The 18,782-nt window shown below is 47.4% G+C and overlaps 1 protein-coding gene across 1 annotated transcript in view; it reads right to left on the bottom strand.

Annotated features, from left to right (window-relative positions):
• nu107 (Nuclear pore complex protein Nup107) overlaps positions 1-18,782 on the bottom strand; it is a 37,672-nt gene that overhangs the window by 4,572 nt on the left and 14,318 nt on the right. The window contains 5 exon segments of the mRNA NM_001139833.1: positions 7,054-7,243; positions 7,536-7,651; positions 14,013-14,082; positions 15,733-15,781; positions 16,707-16,852. Of these exon segments, the coding sequence (NP_001133305.1) occupies positions 7,054-7,243; positions 7,536-7,651; positions 14,013-14,082; positions 15,733-15,781; positions 16,707-16,852 (571 nt within the window).

The following is an 18,782-nucleotide window of genomic DNA, read 5'->3' as shown; positions in this document are numbered from 1 at the left end:
CTGTACCTTTAAAAGACTGCTGCCACGTCCAGACCTGACCACAACAGTTAGATACCTGTACCTTTAAAAGACTGCTGCCACGTCCAGACCTGACCACAACACAACAGTTAGATACCTGGACCTTTAAAAGACTGCTGCCACGTCCAGACCACAACACAACAGTTAGATACCTGTACCTTTAAAAGACTGCTGCCACATCCAGACCTGACCACAACACAACAGTTAGATACCTGTACCTTTAAAAGACTGCTGCCACGTCCAGACCACAACACAACAGTTAGATACCTGTACCTTTAAAAGACTGCTGCCACGTCCAGACCTGACCACAACACAACAGTTAGATACCTGTACCTTTAAAAGACTGCTGCCACGTCCAGACCACAACACAACAGTTAGATACCTGGACCTTTAAAAGACTGCTGCCACGTCCAGACCTGACCACAACACAACAGTTAGATACCTGGACCTTTAAAAGACTGCTGCCACGTCCAGACCACAACACAACAGTTAGATACCTGGACCTTTAAAAGACTGCTGCCACGTCCAGACCACAACACAACAGTTAGATACCTGGACCTTTAAAAGACTGCTGCCACGTCCAGACCACAACACAACACAACAGTTAGATACCTGGACCTTTAAAAGACTGCTGCCACGTCCAGACCACAACACAACAGTTAGATACCTGTACCTTTAAAAGACTGCTGCCACGTCCAGACCACAACACAACAGTTAGATACCTGTACCTTTAAAAGACTGCTGCCACGTCCAGACCACAACACAACAGTTAGATACCTGTACCTTTAAAAGACTGCTGCCACGTCCAGACCTGACCACAACACAACAGTTAGATACCTGGGCCTTTAAAAGACTGCTGCCACGTCCAGACCACAACACAACAGTTAGATACCTGTACCTTTAAAAGACTGCTGCCACGTCCAGACCTGACCACAACACAACAGTTAGATACCTGTACCTTTAAAAGACTGCTGCCACGTCCAGACCTGACCACAACACAACAGTTAGATACCTGGGCCTTTAAAAGACTGCTGCCACGTCCAGACCCCACAACACAACAGTTAGATACCTGGACCTTTAAAAGACTGCTGCCACGTCCAGACCACAACACAACAGTTAGATACCTGTACCTTTAAAAGACTGCTGCCACGTCCAGACCCCACAACACAACAGTTAGATACCTGGACCTTTAAAAGACTGCTGCCACGTCCAGACCACAACACAACAGTTAGATACCTGTACCTTTAAAAGACTGCTGCCACGTCCAGACCACAACACAACAGTTAGATACCTGGACCTTTAAAAGACTGCTGCCACGTCCAGACCACAACACAACAGTTAGATACCTGGACCTTTAAAAGACTGCTGCCACGTCCAGACCACAACACAACAGTTAGATACCTGTACCTTTAAAAGACTGCTGCCACGTCCAGACCACAACACAACAGTTAGATACCTGTACCTTTAAAAGACTGCTGCCACGTCCAGACCACAACACAACACAACAGTTAGATACCTGGGCCTTTAAAAGACTGCTGCCACGTCCAGACCACAACACAACAGTTAGATACCTGTACCTTTAAAAGACTGCTGCCACGTCCAGACCCCACAACACAACAGTTAGATACCTGGACCTTTAAAAGACTGCTGCCACGTCCAGACCACAACACAACAGTTAGTTACCTGTGCCTTTAAAAGACTGCTGCCACGTCCAGACCACAACACAACAGTTAGATACCTGGACCTTTAAAAGACTGCTGCCACGTCCAGACCCACAACACAACAGTTAGATACCTGTACCTTTAAAAGACTGCTGCCACGTCCAGACCACAACACAACAGTTAGATACCTGTACCTTTAAAAGACTGCTGCCACGTCCAGACCACAACACAACACAACAGTTAGATACCTGTACCTTTAAAAGACTGCTGCCACGTCCAGACCACAACACAACAGTTAGATACCTGGACCTTTAAAAGACTGCTGCCACGTCCAGACCACAACACAACAGTTAGATACCTGGACCTTTAAAAGACTGCTGCCACGTCCAGACCACAACACAACAGTTAGATACCTGGACCTTTAAAAGACTGCTGCCACGTCCAGACCACAACACAACAGTTAGATACCTGTACCTTTAAAAGACTGCTGCCACGTCCAGACCACAACACAACACCAGTTAGATACCTGGACCTTTAAAAGACTGCTGCCACGTCCAGACCCACAACACAACAGTTAGATACCTGGACCTTTAAAAGACTGCTGCCACGTCCAGACCACAACACAACACAACAGTTAGATACCTGTACCTTTAAAAGACTGCTGCCACATCCAGACCGACCACAACACAACAGTTAGATACCTGGACCTTTAAAAGACTGCTGCCACGTCCAGACCACAACACAACAGTTAGATACCTGTACCTTTAAAAGACTGCTGCCACGTCCAGACCTGACCACAACACAACAGTTAGATACCTGGACCTTTAAAAGACTGCTGCCACGTCCAGACCTGACCACAACACAACAGTTAGATACCTGGACCTTTAAAAGACTGCTGCCACGTCCAGACCACAACACAACAGTTAGATACCTGTACCTTTAAAAGACTGCTGCCATGTCCAGACCACAACACAACACAACAGTTAGATACCTGTACCTTTAAAAGACTGCTGCCACGTCCAGACCACAACACAACAGTTAGATACCTGTACCTTTAAAAGACTGCTGCCACGTCCAGACCACAACACAACAGTTAGATACCTGGACCTTTAAAAGACTGCTGCCACGTCCAGACCTGACCACAACACAACAGTTAGATACCTGGACCTTTAAAAGACTGCTGCCACGTCCAGACCTGACCACAACACAACAGTTAGATACCTGTACCTTTAAAAGACTGCTGCCACGTCCAGACCTGACCACAACACAACAGTTAGATACCTGTACCTTTAAAAGACTGCTGCCACGTCCAGACCTGACCACAACACAACAGTTAGATACCTGTACCTTTAAAAGACTGCTGCCACATCCAGACCTGACCACAACACAACAGTTAGATACCTGTACCTTTAAAAGACTGCTGCCACGTCCAGACCACAACACAACAGTTAGATACCTGTACCTTTAAAAGACTGCTGCCACGTCCAGACCACAACACAACAGTTAGATACCTGTACCTTTAAACATTTGCAATATGCTCTGCCATTTCCTGGTTACTAAAATTAAAATAGTTCACCTAATTTCAGTTTATAGGACAAAATAAGCCAGTATACAGTAGAGAATCATTGTAGCATCTAAACCACTGAAATATATTATCAATAACCAAAAAATATTGTATTTTCAGCTGTTTGAAACTGGTGCACAACACCTATAAAGACAAAGAAATTAAACTTAAGAACGGGAAGCATAGAAATAGCACACATAGACCATATATATATATATATATATATATATATATATATATATATATATATATATATATATATATATATATATATAGACTGTAGGGTTTTCCCACCTTCCTACAGTCCATAGCTGCAGAAAAGAGAACGTCTGCATGGCCTATTTTAATATAGTTACAAACCTCATTGAATTGGCGGCTGTAGAATCTCAGAGGAATGTCAGACCGTGTGACTCTATAGCTTCACACCAAGGGGTGTCAAACATCTGGCCCACGAGCCCATTCAACCCTCGCTGGAGTATTTATCATGTGGTTTTGGTTTTTTATGGGGGTAGATATAAACGATCTTAAATCGACATTGAAATGACTAAAACCAAATATATATGTATTTTTTTAAATGTAGAAATCTCGCGTCTTGTGACGGCCGGCCGCCCAACAACCTGCCCACTTGACCCTATCCCCTCCTCTCTTCTCCAGACCATTTCCGGAGACCTTCTCCCCTTCCTCACCTCGCTCATCAACTCATCCTTGACCGCTGGCTACGTCCCTTCCGTCTTCAAGAGAGCGAGAGTTGCACCCCTTCTGAAAAAAACCTACACTCGATCCCTCCGATGTCAACAACTACAGACCAGTATCCCTTCTTTCTTTTCTCTCCAAAACTCTTGAACGTGCCGTCCTTGGCCAGCTCTCCTGCTATCTCTCTCAGAATGACCTTCTTGATCCTAATCAGTCAGGTTTCAAGACTGGGCATTCAACTGAGACTGCTCTTCTCTGTGTCACGGAGGCTCTCCGCACTGCTAAAGCTAACTCTCTCTCCTCTGCTCTCATCCTTCTAGACCTATCTGCTGCCTTTGATACTGTGAACCATCAGATCCTCCTCTCCACCCTCTCCGAGTTGGGCATCTCCGGCGCGGCCCACGCTTGGATTGCATCCTACCTGACAGGTCGCTCCTACCAGGTGGCGTGGCGAGAATCTGTCTCCGCACCATGCGCTCTCACCACTGGTGTCCCCCAGGGCTCTGTTCTAGGCCCTCTCCTATTCTCGCTATACACCAAGTCACTTGGCTCTGTCATATCCTCACATGGTCTCTCCTATCATTGCTATGCAGATGACACACAATTAATCTTCTCCTTTCCCCCTTCTGATAACCAGGCGGCGAATCGCATCTCTGCATGTCTGTCAGACATATCAGTGTGGATGACGGATCACCAGCTCAAGCTGAACCTCGGCAAGACGGAGCTGCTCTTCCTCCCGGGGAAGGACTGCCCGTTCCATGATCTCGCCATCACGGTTGACAACTCCCTTGTGTCCTCCTCCCAGAGTGCTAAGAACCTTGGCGTGATCCTGGACAACACCCTGTCATTCTCCACTAACATCAAGGCGGTGACCCGATCCTGTAGGTTCATGCTCTACAACATTCGCAGAGTACGACCCTGCCTCACACAGGAAGCGGCGCAGGTCCTAATCCAGGCACTTGTCATCTCCCGTCTGGATTACTGCAACTCGCTGTTGGCTGGGCTCCCTGCCTGTGCCATTAAACCCCTACAACTCATCCAGAACGCCGCAGCCCGTCTGGTGTTCAACCTTCCCAAGTTCTCTCACGTCACCCCGCTCCTCCGCTCTCTCCACTGGCTTCCAGTTGAAGCTCGCATCCGCTACAAGACCATGGTGATTGCCTACGGAGCTGTGAAGGGAACGGCACCTCCATACCTTCAGGCTCTGATCAGGCCCTACACCCAAACAAGGGCACTGCGTTCATCCACCACTGGCCTGCTGGCCCCCTACCTCTGAGGAAGCACAGTTCCCGCTCAGCCCAGTCAAAACTGTTCGCTGCTCTGGCACCCCAATGGTGGAACAAGCTCCCTCACGACGCCAGGACAGCGGAGTCAATCACCACCTTCCGGAGACACCTGAAACCCCACCTCTTTAAGGAATACCTAGGATAGGATAAAGTAATCCTTCTAACCCCCCCCTTAAAAGATTTAGATGCACTATTGTAAAGTGGTTGTTCCACTGGATATCATAAGGTGAATGCACCATTTTGTAAGTCGCTCTGGATAAGAGCGTCTGCTAAATGACTTAAATGTAAATCTCAATGTAGAAATGATAATGAACCTACATTTATAGTCTCTTCACTCTGTCCAGCTAGATAACAGTCATTAATAGTCTCTTCACTCTGACCAGCTAGATAACAGTCATTAATAGTCTCTTCACTCTGACCAGCTAGATAACAGTCATTAATAGTCTCTTCACTCTGACCAGCTAGATAACAGTCATTAATAGTCTCTTCACTCTGTCCAGCTAGATAACAGTCATTAATAGTCTCTTCACTCTGTCCAGCTAGATAACAGTCATTTATAGTCTCTTCACTCTGACCAGCTTGATAATAGTCATTTATAGTCTCTTCACTCTGTCCAGCTAGATAACAGTCATTAATAGTCTCTTCACTCTGTCCAGCTTGATAACAGTCATTTATAGTCTCTTCACTCTGACCAGCTAGATAACAGTCATTTAGTCTCTTCACTCTGTCCAGCTAGATAACAGTCATTAATAGTCTCTTCACTCTGTCCAGCTAGATAACAGTCATTAATAGTCTCTTCACTCTGTCCAGCTAGATAACAGTCATTTATAGTCTCTTCACTCTGTCCAGCTAGATAACAGTCATTTATAGTCTCTTCACTCTGTCCAGCTAGATAACAGTCATCTATAGTCTCTTCACTCTGACCAGCTAGATAACAGTCATCTATAGTCTCTTCACTCTGACCAGCTAGATAACAGTCATTTATAGTCTCTTCACTCTGTCCAGCTAGATAACAGTCATTAATAGTCTCTTCACTCTGACCAGCTAGATAACAGTCATTTAGTCTCTTCACTCTGTCCAGCTAGATAACAGTCATTTAGTCTCTTCACTCTGACCAGCTTGATAACAGTCATTTATAGTCTCTTCACTCTGACCAGCTAGATAACACTCATTAATAGTCTCTTCACTCTGACCAGCTAGATAACAGTCATTAATAGTCTCTTCACTCTGACCAGCTAGATAACAGTCATTAATAGTCTCTTCACTCTGTCCAGCTTGATAACAGTCATTAATAGTCTCTTCACTCTGTCCAGCTAGATAACAGTCATTTATAGTCTCTTCAATCTGACCAGCTTGATAATAGTCATTTATAGTCTCTTCACTCTGTCCAGCTAGATAAGTCATTAATAGTCTCTTCACTCTGTCCAGCTTGATAACAGTCATTTATAGTCTCTTCACTCTGACCAGCTAGATAACAGTCATTTATAGTCTCTTCAATCTGACCAGCTTGATAATAGTCATTTATAGTCTCTTCACTCTGTCCAGCTAGATAACAGTCATTAATAGTCTCTTCACTCTGACCAGCTAGATAACAGTCATTTATAGTCTCTTCACTCTGTCCACTCTTCGAACCAAAAGTTAGCCCACAGGGAGAATAGTCCTCTATCCATCACTTTTGGAATTATTTTTAGGAAATTTCAAATGGCGAGGAAATCTAACACATTTTAAATCCGGTCCTCCAGACCTCAGTGAAGACCAAATGTGGCCCGGCAGGGAAAATTAGTTTGACCCCCCCCATCCCATCCCAGCAGCCTCTGTGTGAGACACTGACCTGCCTCCCTGGCCAGCTCCAGACAGCGTTGTCTCTGCTCAGCCTCGGTGACCTCCTCCAGGAAGAGAGCGTACTGGGCGGTAGCCAGGTCTGGAGGCAGGTGACTGACATAGAAGGCTATCAGATCAATGTGCTTCTCCTTCATCAACAGAGAGATGTAGGCCTTCAGGACATCCACTGATACCTCCTCCTGATTGGGTGAGGGGAAACACATGAGTGGAGGGATATGTGGATTGTGTGAGGAATGGTTGATGTTTATATTAGGTGTATAACAACAGAAGTGTGTTTCTCTCTGTGTGTGTGTGTGTTACTGTACCTTGAGCTGCATGCCCAGGCTGCAGTAGAACACCAGGTGTGTGTGTGTGTGTGTACTACTGTACCTTGAGCTGCATGCCCAGGCTGCGGTAGAACAACAGGTGTGTGTGTGTGTGTGTGTGTGTGTGTGTGTGTGTGTGTGTGTGTGTGTGTGTGTACTACTGTACCTTGAGCTGCATGCCCAGGCTGCGGTAGAACAACAGCAGGTGAGTCATGAAGCGCAGCAGGTGAGAGGGCAGAGCAGGACTCCTGGTTAACCAGTTACTGAACTCCTCCAACAGACCTGACACACACACACACACACACACACACAGTTTTATACTCTGACACTTTCATACAGCAGTAACATACCTGCATTAACCAGAACCACAAAGTCACTCTGGATAGTGACTGACTACCTCATGTACCTGGTGACCAGAACCACAAAGTCACTCTGGATAGTGACTGACTACCTCATGTACCTGGTGACCAGAACCACAAAGTCACTCTGGATAGTGACTGACTACCTCATGTACCTGGTGACCAGAACCACAAAGTCACTCTGGATAGTGACTGACTACCTCATGTACCTGGTGACCAGAACCACAAAGTCACTCTGGATAGTGACTGACTACCTCATGTACCTGGTGACCAGAACCACAAAGTCACTCTGGATAGTGACTGACTACCTCATGTACCTGGTGACCAGAACCACAAAGTCACTCTGGATAGTGACTGACTACCTCATGTACCTGGTGACCAGAACCACAAAGTCACTCTGGATAGTGACTGACTACCTCATGTACCTGGTGACCAGAACCACAAAGTCACTCTGGATAGTGACTGACTACCTCATGTACCTGGTGACCAGAACCACAAAGTCACTCTGGATAGTGACTGACTACCTCATGTACCTGGTGACCAGAACCACAAAGTCACTCTGGATAGTGACTGACTACCTCATGTACCTGGTGACCAGAACCACAAAGTCACTCTGGATAGTGACTGACTACCTCATGTACCTGGTGACCAGAACCACAAAGTCACTCTGGATAGTGACTGACTACCTCATGTACCTGGTGACCAGAACCACAAAGTCACTCTGGATAGTGACTGACTACCTCATGTACCTGGTGACCAGAACCACAAAGTCACTCTGGATAGTGACTGACTACCTCATGTACCTGGTGACCAGAACCACAAAGTCACTCTGGATAGTGACTGACTACCTCATGTACCTGGTGACCAGAACTACAAAGTCACTCTGGATAGTGACTGACTACCTCATGTACCTGGTGACCAGAACCACAAAGTCACTCTGGATAGTGACTGACTACCTCATGTACCTGGTGACCACAACCACAAAGTCACTCTGGATAGTGACTGACTACCTCATGTACCTGGTGACCAGAACCACAAAGTCACTCTGGATAGTGACTGACTACCTCATGTACCTGGAGACCAGAACCACAAAGTGAGTCTGGATAGTGACTGACTACCTCATGTACCTGGTGACCAGAACCACAAAGTCACTCTGGATAGTGACTGACTACCTCATGTACCTGGTGACCACAACCACAAAGTCACTCTGGATAGTGACTGACTACCTCATGTACCTGGTGACCAGAACCACAAAGTCACTCTGGATAGTGACTGACTACCTCGTGTACCTGGTGACCAGAACCACAAAGTCACTCTGGATAGTGACTGACTACCTCGTGTACCTGGTGACCAGAACCACAAAGTCACTCTGGATAGTGACTGACTACCTCATGTACCTGGTGACCAGAACCACAAAGTCACTCTGGATAGTGACTGACTACCTCATGTACCTGGTGACCAGAACCACAAAGTCAGTCTGGATAGTGACTGACTACCTCATGTACCTGGTGACCAGAACCACAAAGTCACTCTGGATAGTGACTGACTACCTCATGTACCTGGTGACCAGAACTACAAAGTCACTCTGGATAGTGACTGACTACCTCATGTACCTGGTGACCAGAACCACAAAGTCACTCTGGATAGTGACTGACTACCTCGTGACTTTTGTCTGACTGTACGGTCTTTCCATAGGCTGACACCGACATGGCCATGGACTTAGTCACAGTCCAGTGAAAATCTCACTTTTAAAAGTTAGATTCTGTTAACTCATAAATGTTGTTGACTCATCTGATACTTATTTGTAGCCAAAGCGTAAATAAAAAAAATAAACCACCTCAAATTGGTATCTCAAACAGACCGTTTAAAAAAAGCTTGGCATTTCCTCATAGAACATGATGTCATGATAGAACATGAGGTCACGGTGGCTCATTGGCTGCTCTTTAACATAATTAAAACAATAGTAAGGAAAAACGATTTAACTCACATTGTAATGAATTCTAGGTCCTATTTCATAGAGATGTGGAAACACTAGACAGCTAGTTACAGGTTAATAACAGACTCACCGTCCAGGTCACCCAGGAAACACTAGACAGCTAGTTACAGGTTAATAACAGACTCACCGTCCAGGTCACCCAGGAAACACTAGACAGCTAGTTACAGGTTAATAACAGACTCACCGTCCAGGTCACCCAGGAAACACCAGACAGCTAGTTACAGGTTAATAACAGACTCACCGTCCAGGTCACCCAGGAAACACCAGACAGCTAGTTACAGGTTAATAACAGACTCACCGTCCAGGTCACCCAGGAAACACCAGACAGCTAGTTACAGGTTAATAACAGACTCACCGTCCAGGTCACCCAGGAAACACCAGACAGCTAGTTACAGGTTAATAACAGACTCACCGTCCAGGTCACCCAGGAAACACTAGACAGCTAGTTACAGGTTAATAACAGACTCACCGTCCAGGTCACCCAGGAAACACTAGACAGCTAGTTACAGGTTAATAACAGACTCACCGTCCAGGTCACCCAGGAAACACTAGACAGCTAGTTACAGGTTAATAACAGACTCACCGTCCAGGTCACCCAGGAAACACTAGACAGCTAGTTACAGGTTAATAACAGACTCACCGTCCAGGTCACCCAGGAAACACTAGACAGCTAGTTACAGGTTAATAACAGACTCACCGTCCAGGTCACCCAGGAAACACCAGACAGCTAGTTACAGGTTAATAACAGACTCACCGTCCAGGTCACCCAGGAAACACTAGACAGCTAGTTACAGGTTAATAACAGACTCACCGTCCAGGTCACCCAGGAAACACTAGACAGCTAGTTACAGGTTAATAACAGACTCACCGTCCAGGTCACCCAGGAAACACTAGACAGCTAGTTACAGGTTAATAACAGACTCACCGTCCAGGTCACCCAGGAAACACTAGACAGCTAGTTACAGGTTAATAACAGACTCACCGTCCAGGTCACCCAGGAAACACTAGACAGCTAGTTACAGGTTAATAACAGACTCACCGTCCAGGTCACCCAGGAAACACTAGACAGCTAGTTACAGGTTAATAACAGACTCACCGTCCAGGTCACCCAGGAAACACCAGACAGCTAGTTACAGGTTAATAACAGACTCACCGTCCAGGTCACCCAGGAAACACCAGACAGCTAGTTACAGGTTAATAACAGACTCACCGTCCAGGTCACCCAGGAAACACCAGACAGCTAGTTACAGGTTAATAACAGACTCACCGTCCAGGTCACCCAGGAAACACTAGACAGCTAGTTACAGGTTAATAACAGACTCACCGTCCAGGTCACCCAGGAAACACTAGACAGCTAGTTACAGGTTAATAACAGACTCACCGTCCAGGTCACCCAGGAAACACCAGACAGCTAGTTACAGGTTAATAACAGACTCACCGTCCAGGTCACCCAGGAAACACTAGACAGCTAGTTACAGGTTAATAACAGACTCACCGTCCAGGTCACCCAGGAAACACCAGACAGCTAGTTACAGGTTAATAACAGACTCACCGTCCAGGTCACCCAGGAAACACCAGACAGCTAGTTACAGGTTAATAACAGACTCACCGTCCAGGTCACCCAGGAAACACTAGACAGCTAGTTACAGGTTAATAACAGACTCACCGTCCAGGTCACCCAGGAAACACTAGACAGCTAGTTACAGGTTAATAACAGACTCACCGTCCAGGTCACCCAGGAAACACTAGACAGCTAGTTACAGGTTAATAACAGACTCACCGTCCAGGTCACCCAGGAAACACTAGACAGCTAGTTACAGGTTAATAACAGACTCACCGTCCAGGTCACCCAGGAAACACTAGACAGCTAGTTACAGGTTAATGACAGACTCACCGTCCAGGTCACCCAGGAAACACTAGACAGCTAGTTACAGGTTAATGACAGACTCACCGTCCAGGTCACCCAGGAAACACTAGACAGCTAGTTACAGGTTAATGACAGACTCACCGTCCAGGTCACCCAGGAAACACTAGACAGCTAGTTACAGGTTAATGACAGACTCACCGTCCAGGTCACCCAGGAAACACTAGACAGCTAGTTACAGGTTAATGACAGACTCACCGTCCAGGTCACCCAGGAAACACTAGACAGCTAGTTACAGGTTAATGACAGACTCACCGTCCAGGTCACCCAGGAAACACTAGACAGCTAGTTACAGGTTAATGACAGACTCACCGTCCAGGTCACCCAGGAAACACTAGACAGCTAGTTACAGGTTAATGACAGACTCACCGTCCAGGTCACCCAGGAAACACTAGACAGCTAGTTACAGGTTAATGACAGACTCACCGTCCAGGTCACCCAGGAAACACTAGACAGCTAGTTACAGGTTAATAACAGACTCACCGTCCAGGTCACCCAGGAAACACTAGACAGCTAGTTACAGGTTAATAACAGACTCACCGTCCAGGTCACCCAGGAAACACTAGACAGCTAGTTACAGGTTAATAACAGACTCACCGTCCAGGTCACCCAGGAAACACTAGACAGCTAGTTACAGGTTAATAACAGACTCACCGTCCAGGTCACCCAGGAAACACTAGACAGCTAGTTACAGGTTAATAACAGACTCACCGTCCAGGTCACCCAGGAAACACTAGACAGCTAGTTACAGGTTAATAACAGACTCACCGTCCAGGTCACCCAGGAAACACTAGACAGCTAGTTACAGGTTAATGACAGACTCACCGTCCAGGTCACCCAGGAAACACCAGACAGCTAGTTACAGGTTAATAACAGACTCACCGTCCAGGTCACCCAGGAAACACCAGACAGCTAGTTACAGGTTAATAACAGACTCACCGTCCAGGTCACCCAGGAAACACTAGACAGCTAGTTACAGGTTAATAACAGACTCACCGTCCAGGTCACCCAGGAAACACTAGACAGCTAGTTACAGGTTAATAACAGACTCACCGTCCAGGTCACCCAGGAAACACCAGACAGCTAGTTACAGGTTAATAACAGACTCACCGTCCAGGTCACCCAGGAAACACCAGACAGCTAGTTACAGGTTAATAACAGACTCACCGTCCAGGTCACCCAGGAAACACTAGACAGCTAGTTACAGGTTAATAACAGACTCACCGTCCAGGTCACCCAGGAAACACCAGACAGCTAGTTACAGGTTAATAACAGACTCACCGTCCAGGTCACCCAGGAAACACTAGACAGCTAGTTACAGGTTAATAACAGACTCACCGTCCAGGTCACCCAGGAAACACTAGACAGCTAGTTACAGGTTAATAACAGACTCACCGTCCAGGTCACCCAGGAAACACTAGACAGCTAGTTACAGGTTAATAACAGACTCACCGTCCAGGTCACCCAGGAAACACCAGACAGCTAGTTACAGGTTAATAACAGACTCACCGTCCAGGTCACCCAGGAAACACTAGACAGCTAGTTACAGGTTAATGACAGACTCACCGTCCAGGTCACCCAGGAAACACGAGACAGCTAGTTACAGGTTAATAACAGACTCACCGTCCAGGTCACCCAGGAAACACTAGACAGCTAGTTACAGGTTAATAACAGACTCACCGTCCAGGTCACCCAGGAAACACCAGACAGCTAGTTACAGGTTAATAACAGACTCACCGTCCAGGTCACCCAGGAAACACCAGACAGCTAGTTACAGGTTAATAACAGACTCACCGTCCAGGTCACCCAGGAAACACCAGACAGCTAGTTACAGGTTAATAACAGACTCACCGTCCAGGTCACCCAGGAAACACTAGACAGCTAGTTACAGGTTAATAACAGACTCACCGTCCAGGTCACCCAGGAAACACTAGACAGCTAGTTACAGGTTAATAACAGACTCACCGTCCAGGTCACCCAGGAAACACTAGACAGCTAGTTACAGGTTAATAACAGACTCACCGTCCAGGTCACCCAGGAAACACCAGACAGCTAGTTACAGGTTAATAACAGACTCACCGTCCAGGTCACCCAGGAAACACCAGACAGCTAGTTACAGGTTAATAACAGACTCACCGTCCAGGTCACCCAGGAAACACCAGACAGCTAGTTACAGGTTAATAACAGACTCACCGTCCAGGTCACCCAGGAAACACCAGACAGCTAGTTACAGGTTAATAACAGACTCACCGTCCAGGTCACCCAGGAAACACTAGACAGCTAGTTACAGGTTAATAACAGACTCACCGTCCAGGTCACCCAGGAAACACCAGACAGCTAGTTACAGGTTAATGACAGACTCACCGTCCAGGTCACCCAGGATTACTAACTTCTGGATGATGTGGTAGTGTTCTTTAGTCTCTTCCAGGACTTTCTGTGGAGAAGAGGGAAGGAGAAATTCAGTGTCTTTCACAGGACTATGGGAGTCCCTAAGACCGGCGCGACGTAGACAGCCAGCAGACCGGCGCGACGTAGATAGTAGACCGGTATGACGTAGATAGACTGGTATGACGGAGATAGTAGACTGGTATGACGTAGACTGGTATGACGTAGACTGGTATGACGTAGACTGGTATGACGTAGACTGGTATGACGTAGATAGTAGACTGGTATGACGTAGACTGGTATGACGTAGATAGTAGACTGGTATGACGTAGACTGGTATGACGTAGACTGGTATGACGTAGACTGGTATGACGTAGACTGGTATGACGTAGACTGGTATGACGTAGACTGGTATGGACGTAGACTGGTATGACGTAGACTGGTATGACGTAGACTGGTATGACGTAGACTGGTATGACGTAGATAGTAGACTGGTATGACGTAGATAGTAGACTGGTATGACGTAGACTGGTATGACGTAGACTGGTATGACGTAGACTGGTATGACGTAGACTGGTATGACGTAGACTGGTATGACGTAGATAGTAGACTGGTATGACGTAGACTGGTATGACGTAGACTGGTATGACGTAGACTGGTATGACGTAGACTGGTATGACGTAGATAGTAGACTGGTATGACGTAGACTGGTATGACGTAGACTGGTATGACGTAGACTGGTATGACGTAGACTGGTATGACGTAGATAGTAGACTGGTATGACGTAGACTGGTATGACGTAGATAGTAGACTGGTATGACGTAGATAGTAGACTGGTATGAAGTAGACTGGTATGACGTAGACTGGTATGACGTAGACTGGTATGACGTAGACTGGTATGACGTAGACTGGTATGACGTAGATAGTAGACTGGTATGACGTAGATAGTAGACTGGTATGACGTAGATAGTAGACTGGTATGACGTAGATAGTAGACTGGTATGACGTAGATAGTAGACTGGTATGACGTAGATAGTAGACTGGTATGACGTAGATAGTAGACTGGTATGACGTAGATAGTAGACTGGTATGACGTAGACTGGTATGACGTAGACTGGTATGACGTAGATAGTAGACTGGTATGACGTAGATAGTAGACTGGTATGACGTAGATAGTAGACTGGTATGATGTAGATAGTAGACAGTAGACTGGTATGATGTAGATAGTAGACAGTAGACTGGTATGACGTAGACTGGTATGATGTAGATAGTAGACTGGTATGACGTAGATAGTAGACTGGTATGACGTAGATAGTAGACTGGTATGATGTAGACAGTAGACTGGTATGATGTAGATAGTAGACAGTAGACTGGTATGATGTAGATAGTAGACAGTAGACTGGTATGATGTAGATAGTAGACAGTAGACTGGTATGACGTAGATAGTAGACTGGTATGATGTAGACAGTAGACTGGTATGATGTAGATAGTAGACTGGTATGATGTAGATAGTAGACTGGTATGATGTAGATAGTAGACTGGTATGATGTAGATAGTAGACTGGTATGATGTAGACTGGTATGATGTAGACTGGTATGATGTAGACTGGTATGATGTAGACTGGTATGATGTAGATAGTAGACTGGTATGATGTACACACACACAGCTAGTTTGATAAAGCAGACAAACAGATGCTGACCTTTGACTCTGTTGCCAGCAGCTCCTCAAACACCTTCTCTAGTGTCCAGCTGGAGAGAAAAGGGAGACATGGTAGAAATGTTAGGTTAGGTTCCTGATCCTCAACCCTCCTCTAGAGGCTGGGGATTTTACCTGGACTCCAGGTATTTTCTACCAGAGGCTGTATTTTGTAGGCAGGGCTACCCACTAAAGGGTATGGTCCCTGGGTAAGACTTCCTACTACAGGCTGGGGATCTTACTTGGCCTCCAGGTATTCTCCACTAGATGGGATCTTACTTGGCCTCCAGGTATTCCCCACTAGATGGGATCTTACTTGGCCTCCAGGTATTCTCCACTAGATGGGATCTTACTTGGCCTCCAGGTATTCTCCACTAGATGGGATCTTACTTCGCCTCCAGGTATTCTCTACTAGATGGGATCTTACTTGGCCTCCAGGTATTCTCCACTAGATGGGATCTTACTTGGCCTCCAGGTATTCCCCACTAGATGGGATCTTACTTGGCCTCCAGGTATTCTCCACTAGATGGGATCTTACTTGGCCTCCAGGTATTCTCTACTAGATGGGATCTTACTTGGCCTCCAGGTATTCTCTACTAGAGGGGCGCTTACTTGGCCTCCAGGTATTCTCTACTAGAGGGGATCTTACTTGGCCTCCAGGTATTCTCTACTAGAGGGGATCTTACTTGGCCTCCAGGTATTCTCTACTAGAGGGGATCTTACTTGGCCTCCAGGTATTCTCTACTAGAGGGGATCTTACTTGGCCTCCAGGTATTCTCTACTAGAGGGGATCTTACTTGGCCTCCAGGTATTCTCTACTAGATGGGATCTTACTTGGCCTCCAGGTATTCTCCACTAGATGGGATCTTACTTGGTGTCCAGGTATTCTCTACCAGAGGCTGTATTCTCTAGGCAGGGCTGCCCACTAAAGAGTATTGTCCCTGGGTAAGGCTACCTTCTAGAGGCTGGGGATCTTACTTGGCCTCCAGGTATTCTCGTGGCAGCTCCTCCAGCTCCTCGCTGCCCATTCCTGAGGACCGGACCTCCTGTTCCACCAGAGAGTCTACCAGGACCCTGAAGTAGGCCCACACACTGTCCTCCCACGACTCACACACTGGGAGCAGCTAGAGGGGAGAGACAGAGACAAATCACTATTACCACTCTACTATAGTCCCGTCTACCACCACTCTACTATAGTCCCCTCTACCACCACTCTACTATAGTCCCCTCTACCACCACTCTACTATAGTCCCGTCTACCACCACTCTACTATAGTCCCGTCTACCACCACTCTACTATAGTCCCGTCTACCACCACTCTACTATAGTCCCGTCTACCACCACTCTACTATAGTCCCGTCTACCACCACTCTACTATAGTCCCGTCTACCACCACTCTACTATAGTCCCGTCTACCACCACTCTACTATAGTCCCGTCTACCACCACTCTACTATAGTCCCGTCTACCACCACTCTACTATAGTCCCGTCTACCACCACTCTACTATAGTCCCGTCTACCACCACTCTACTATAGTCCCGTCTACCACCACTCTACTATAGTCCCGTCTACCACCACTCTACTATAGTCCCGTCTACCACCACTCTACTATAGTCCCGTCTACCACCACTCTACTATAGTCCCGTCTACCACCACTCTACTATAGTCCCGTCTACCACCACTCTACTATAGTCCCGTCTACCACCACTCTACTATAGTCCCGTCTACCACCACTCTACTATAGTCCCGTCTACCACCACTCTACTATAGTCCCGTCTACCACCACTCTACTATAGTCCCGTCTACCACCACTCTACTATAGTCCCGTCTACCACCACTCTACTATAGTCCCGTCTACCACCACTCTACTATAGTCCCGTCTACCACCACTCTACTATAGTCCCGTCTACCACCACTCTACTATAGTCCCGTCTACCACCACTCTACTATAGTCCCGTCTACCACCACTCTACTATAGTCCCGTCTACCACCACTCTACTATAGTCCCGTCTACCACCACTCTACTATAGTCCCGTCTACCACCACTCTACTATAGTCCCGTCTACCACCACTCTACTATAGTCCCGTCTACCACCACTCTACTATAGTCCCGTCTACCACCACTCTACTATAGTCCCGTCTACCACCACTCTACTATAGTCCCGTCTACCACCACTCTACTATAGTCCCGTCTACCACCACTCTACTATAGTCCCGTCTACCACCACTCTACTATAGTCCTGTCTACCACCACTCTACTATAGTCCTCTCTTATGTGAACATTGTTGTTAGATGTTTACTTTGACAATGCGTTTCACTTTCCCCCCCCCCTCATATTCCTCCTCCACCTGACCGCCCCCCTCATATTCCTCCTCCACCTGACCCCCCCCCTCATATTCCTCCTCCACCTGACCCCCCCCCTCATATTCCTCCTCCACCTGACCCCCCCCTCATATTCCTCCTCCACCTGACCGCCCCCCTCATATTCCTCCTCCACCTGACCCCCTTCCTCCACCTGACCACCGCCCCCCCTCATATTCCTCCTCCACCTGAACCCCCCCTTCCTCCTCCACCTGACCGCCCCCTCATATTCCTCCTCCAACTGACTCCCCCCTTCCTCCTCCACCTGACCGCCCCCCTCAAATTCCTCCTCCACCTGACCGCCCCCCTCATATTCCTCCTCCACCTGACCGCCCCCTCATATTCCTCCTCCACCTGACCGCCCCCTCATATTCCTCCTCCACCTGACCCCCCCCTTCCTCCTCCACCTGACCGCCCCCCTCATATTCCTCCTCCACCTGACCCCTTCCCCCTTGCTCCTCCACCTGACCGCCCCTTCCTCCTCCACCTGACCCCCCCCTCCTCCTCCACCTGACCCCCCCATCATCCTCCTCCACCTGACCCCCCCATCCTCCACCTGACCGCCCCCTCATATTCCTCCTCCAACTGACTCCCCCCTTCCTCCTCCACCTGACCGCCCCCTCAAATTCCTCCTCCACCTGACCGCCCCCCCTCATATTCCTCCTCCACCTGACCGCCCCCCTCATATTCCTCC

Source organism: Salmo salar, unplaced genomic scaffold, assembly GCF_905237065.1.
Source record: "Salmo salar unplaced genomic scaffold, Ssal_v3.1, whole genome shotgun sequence".
NCBI lineage: Eukaryota > Metazoa > Chordata > Actinopteri > Salmoniformes > Salmonidae > Salmo > Salmo salar.
This window is presented reverse-complemented; position numbering and strand designations above follow the sequence as displayed.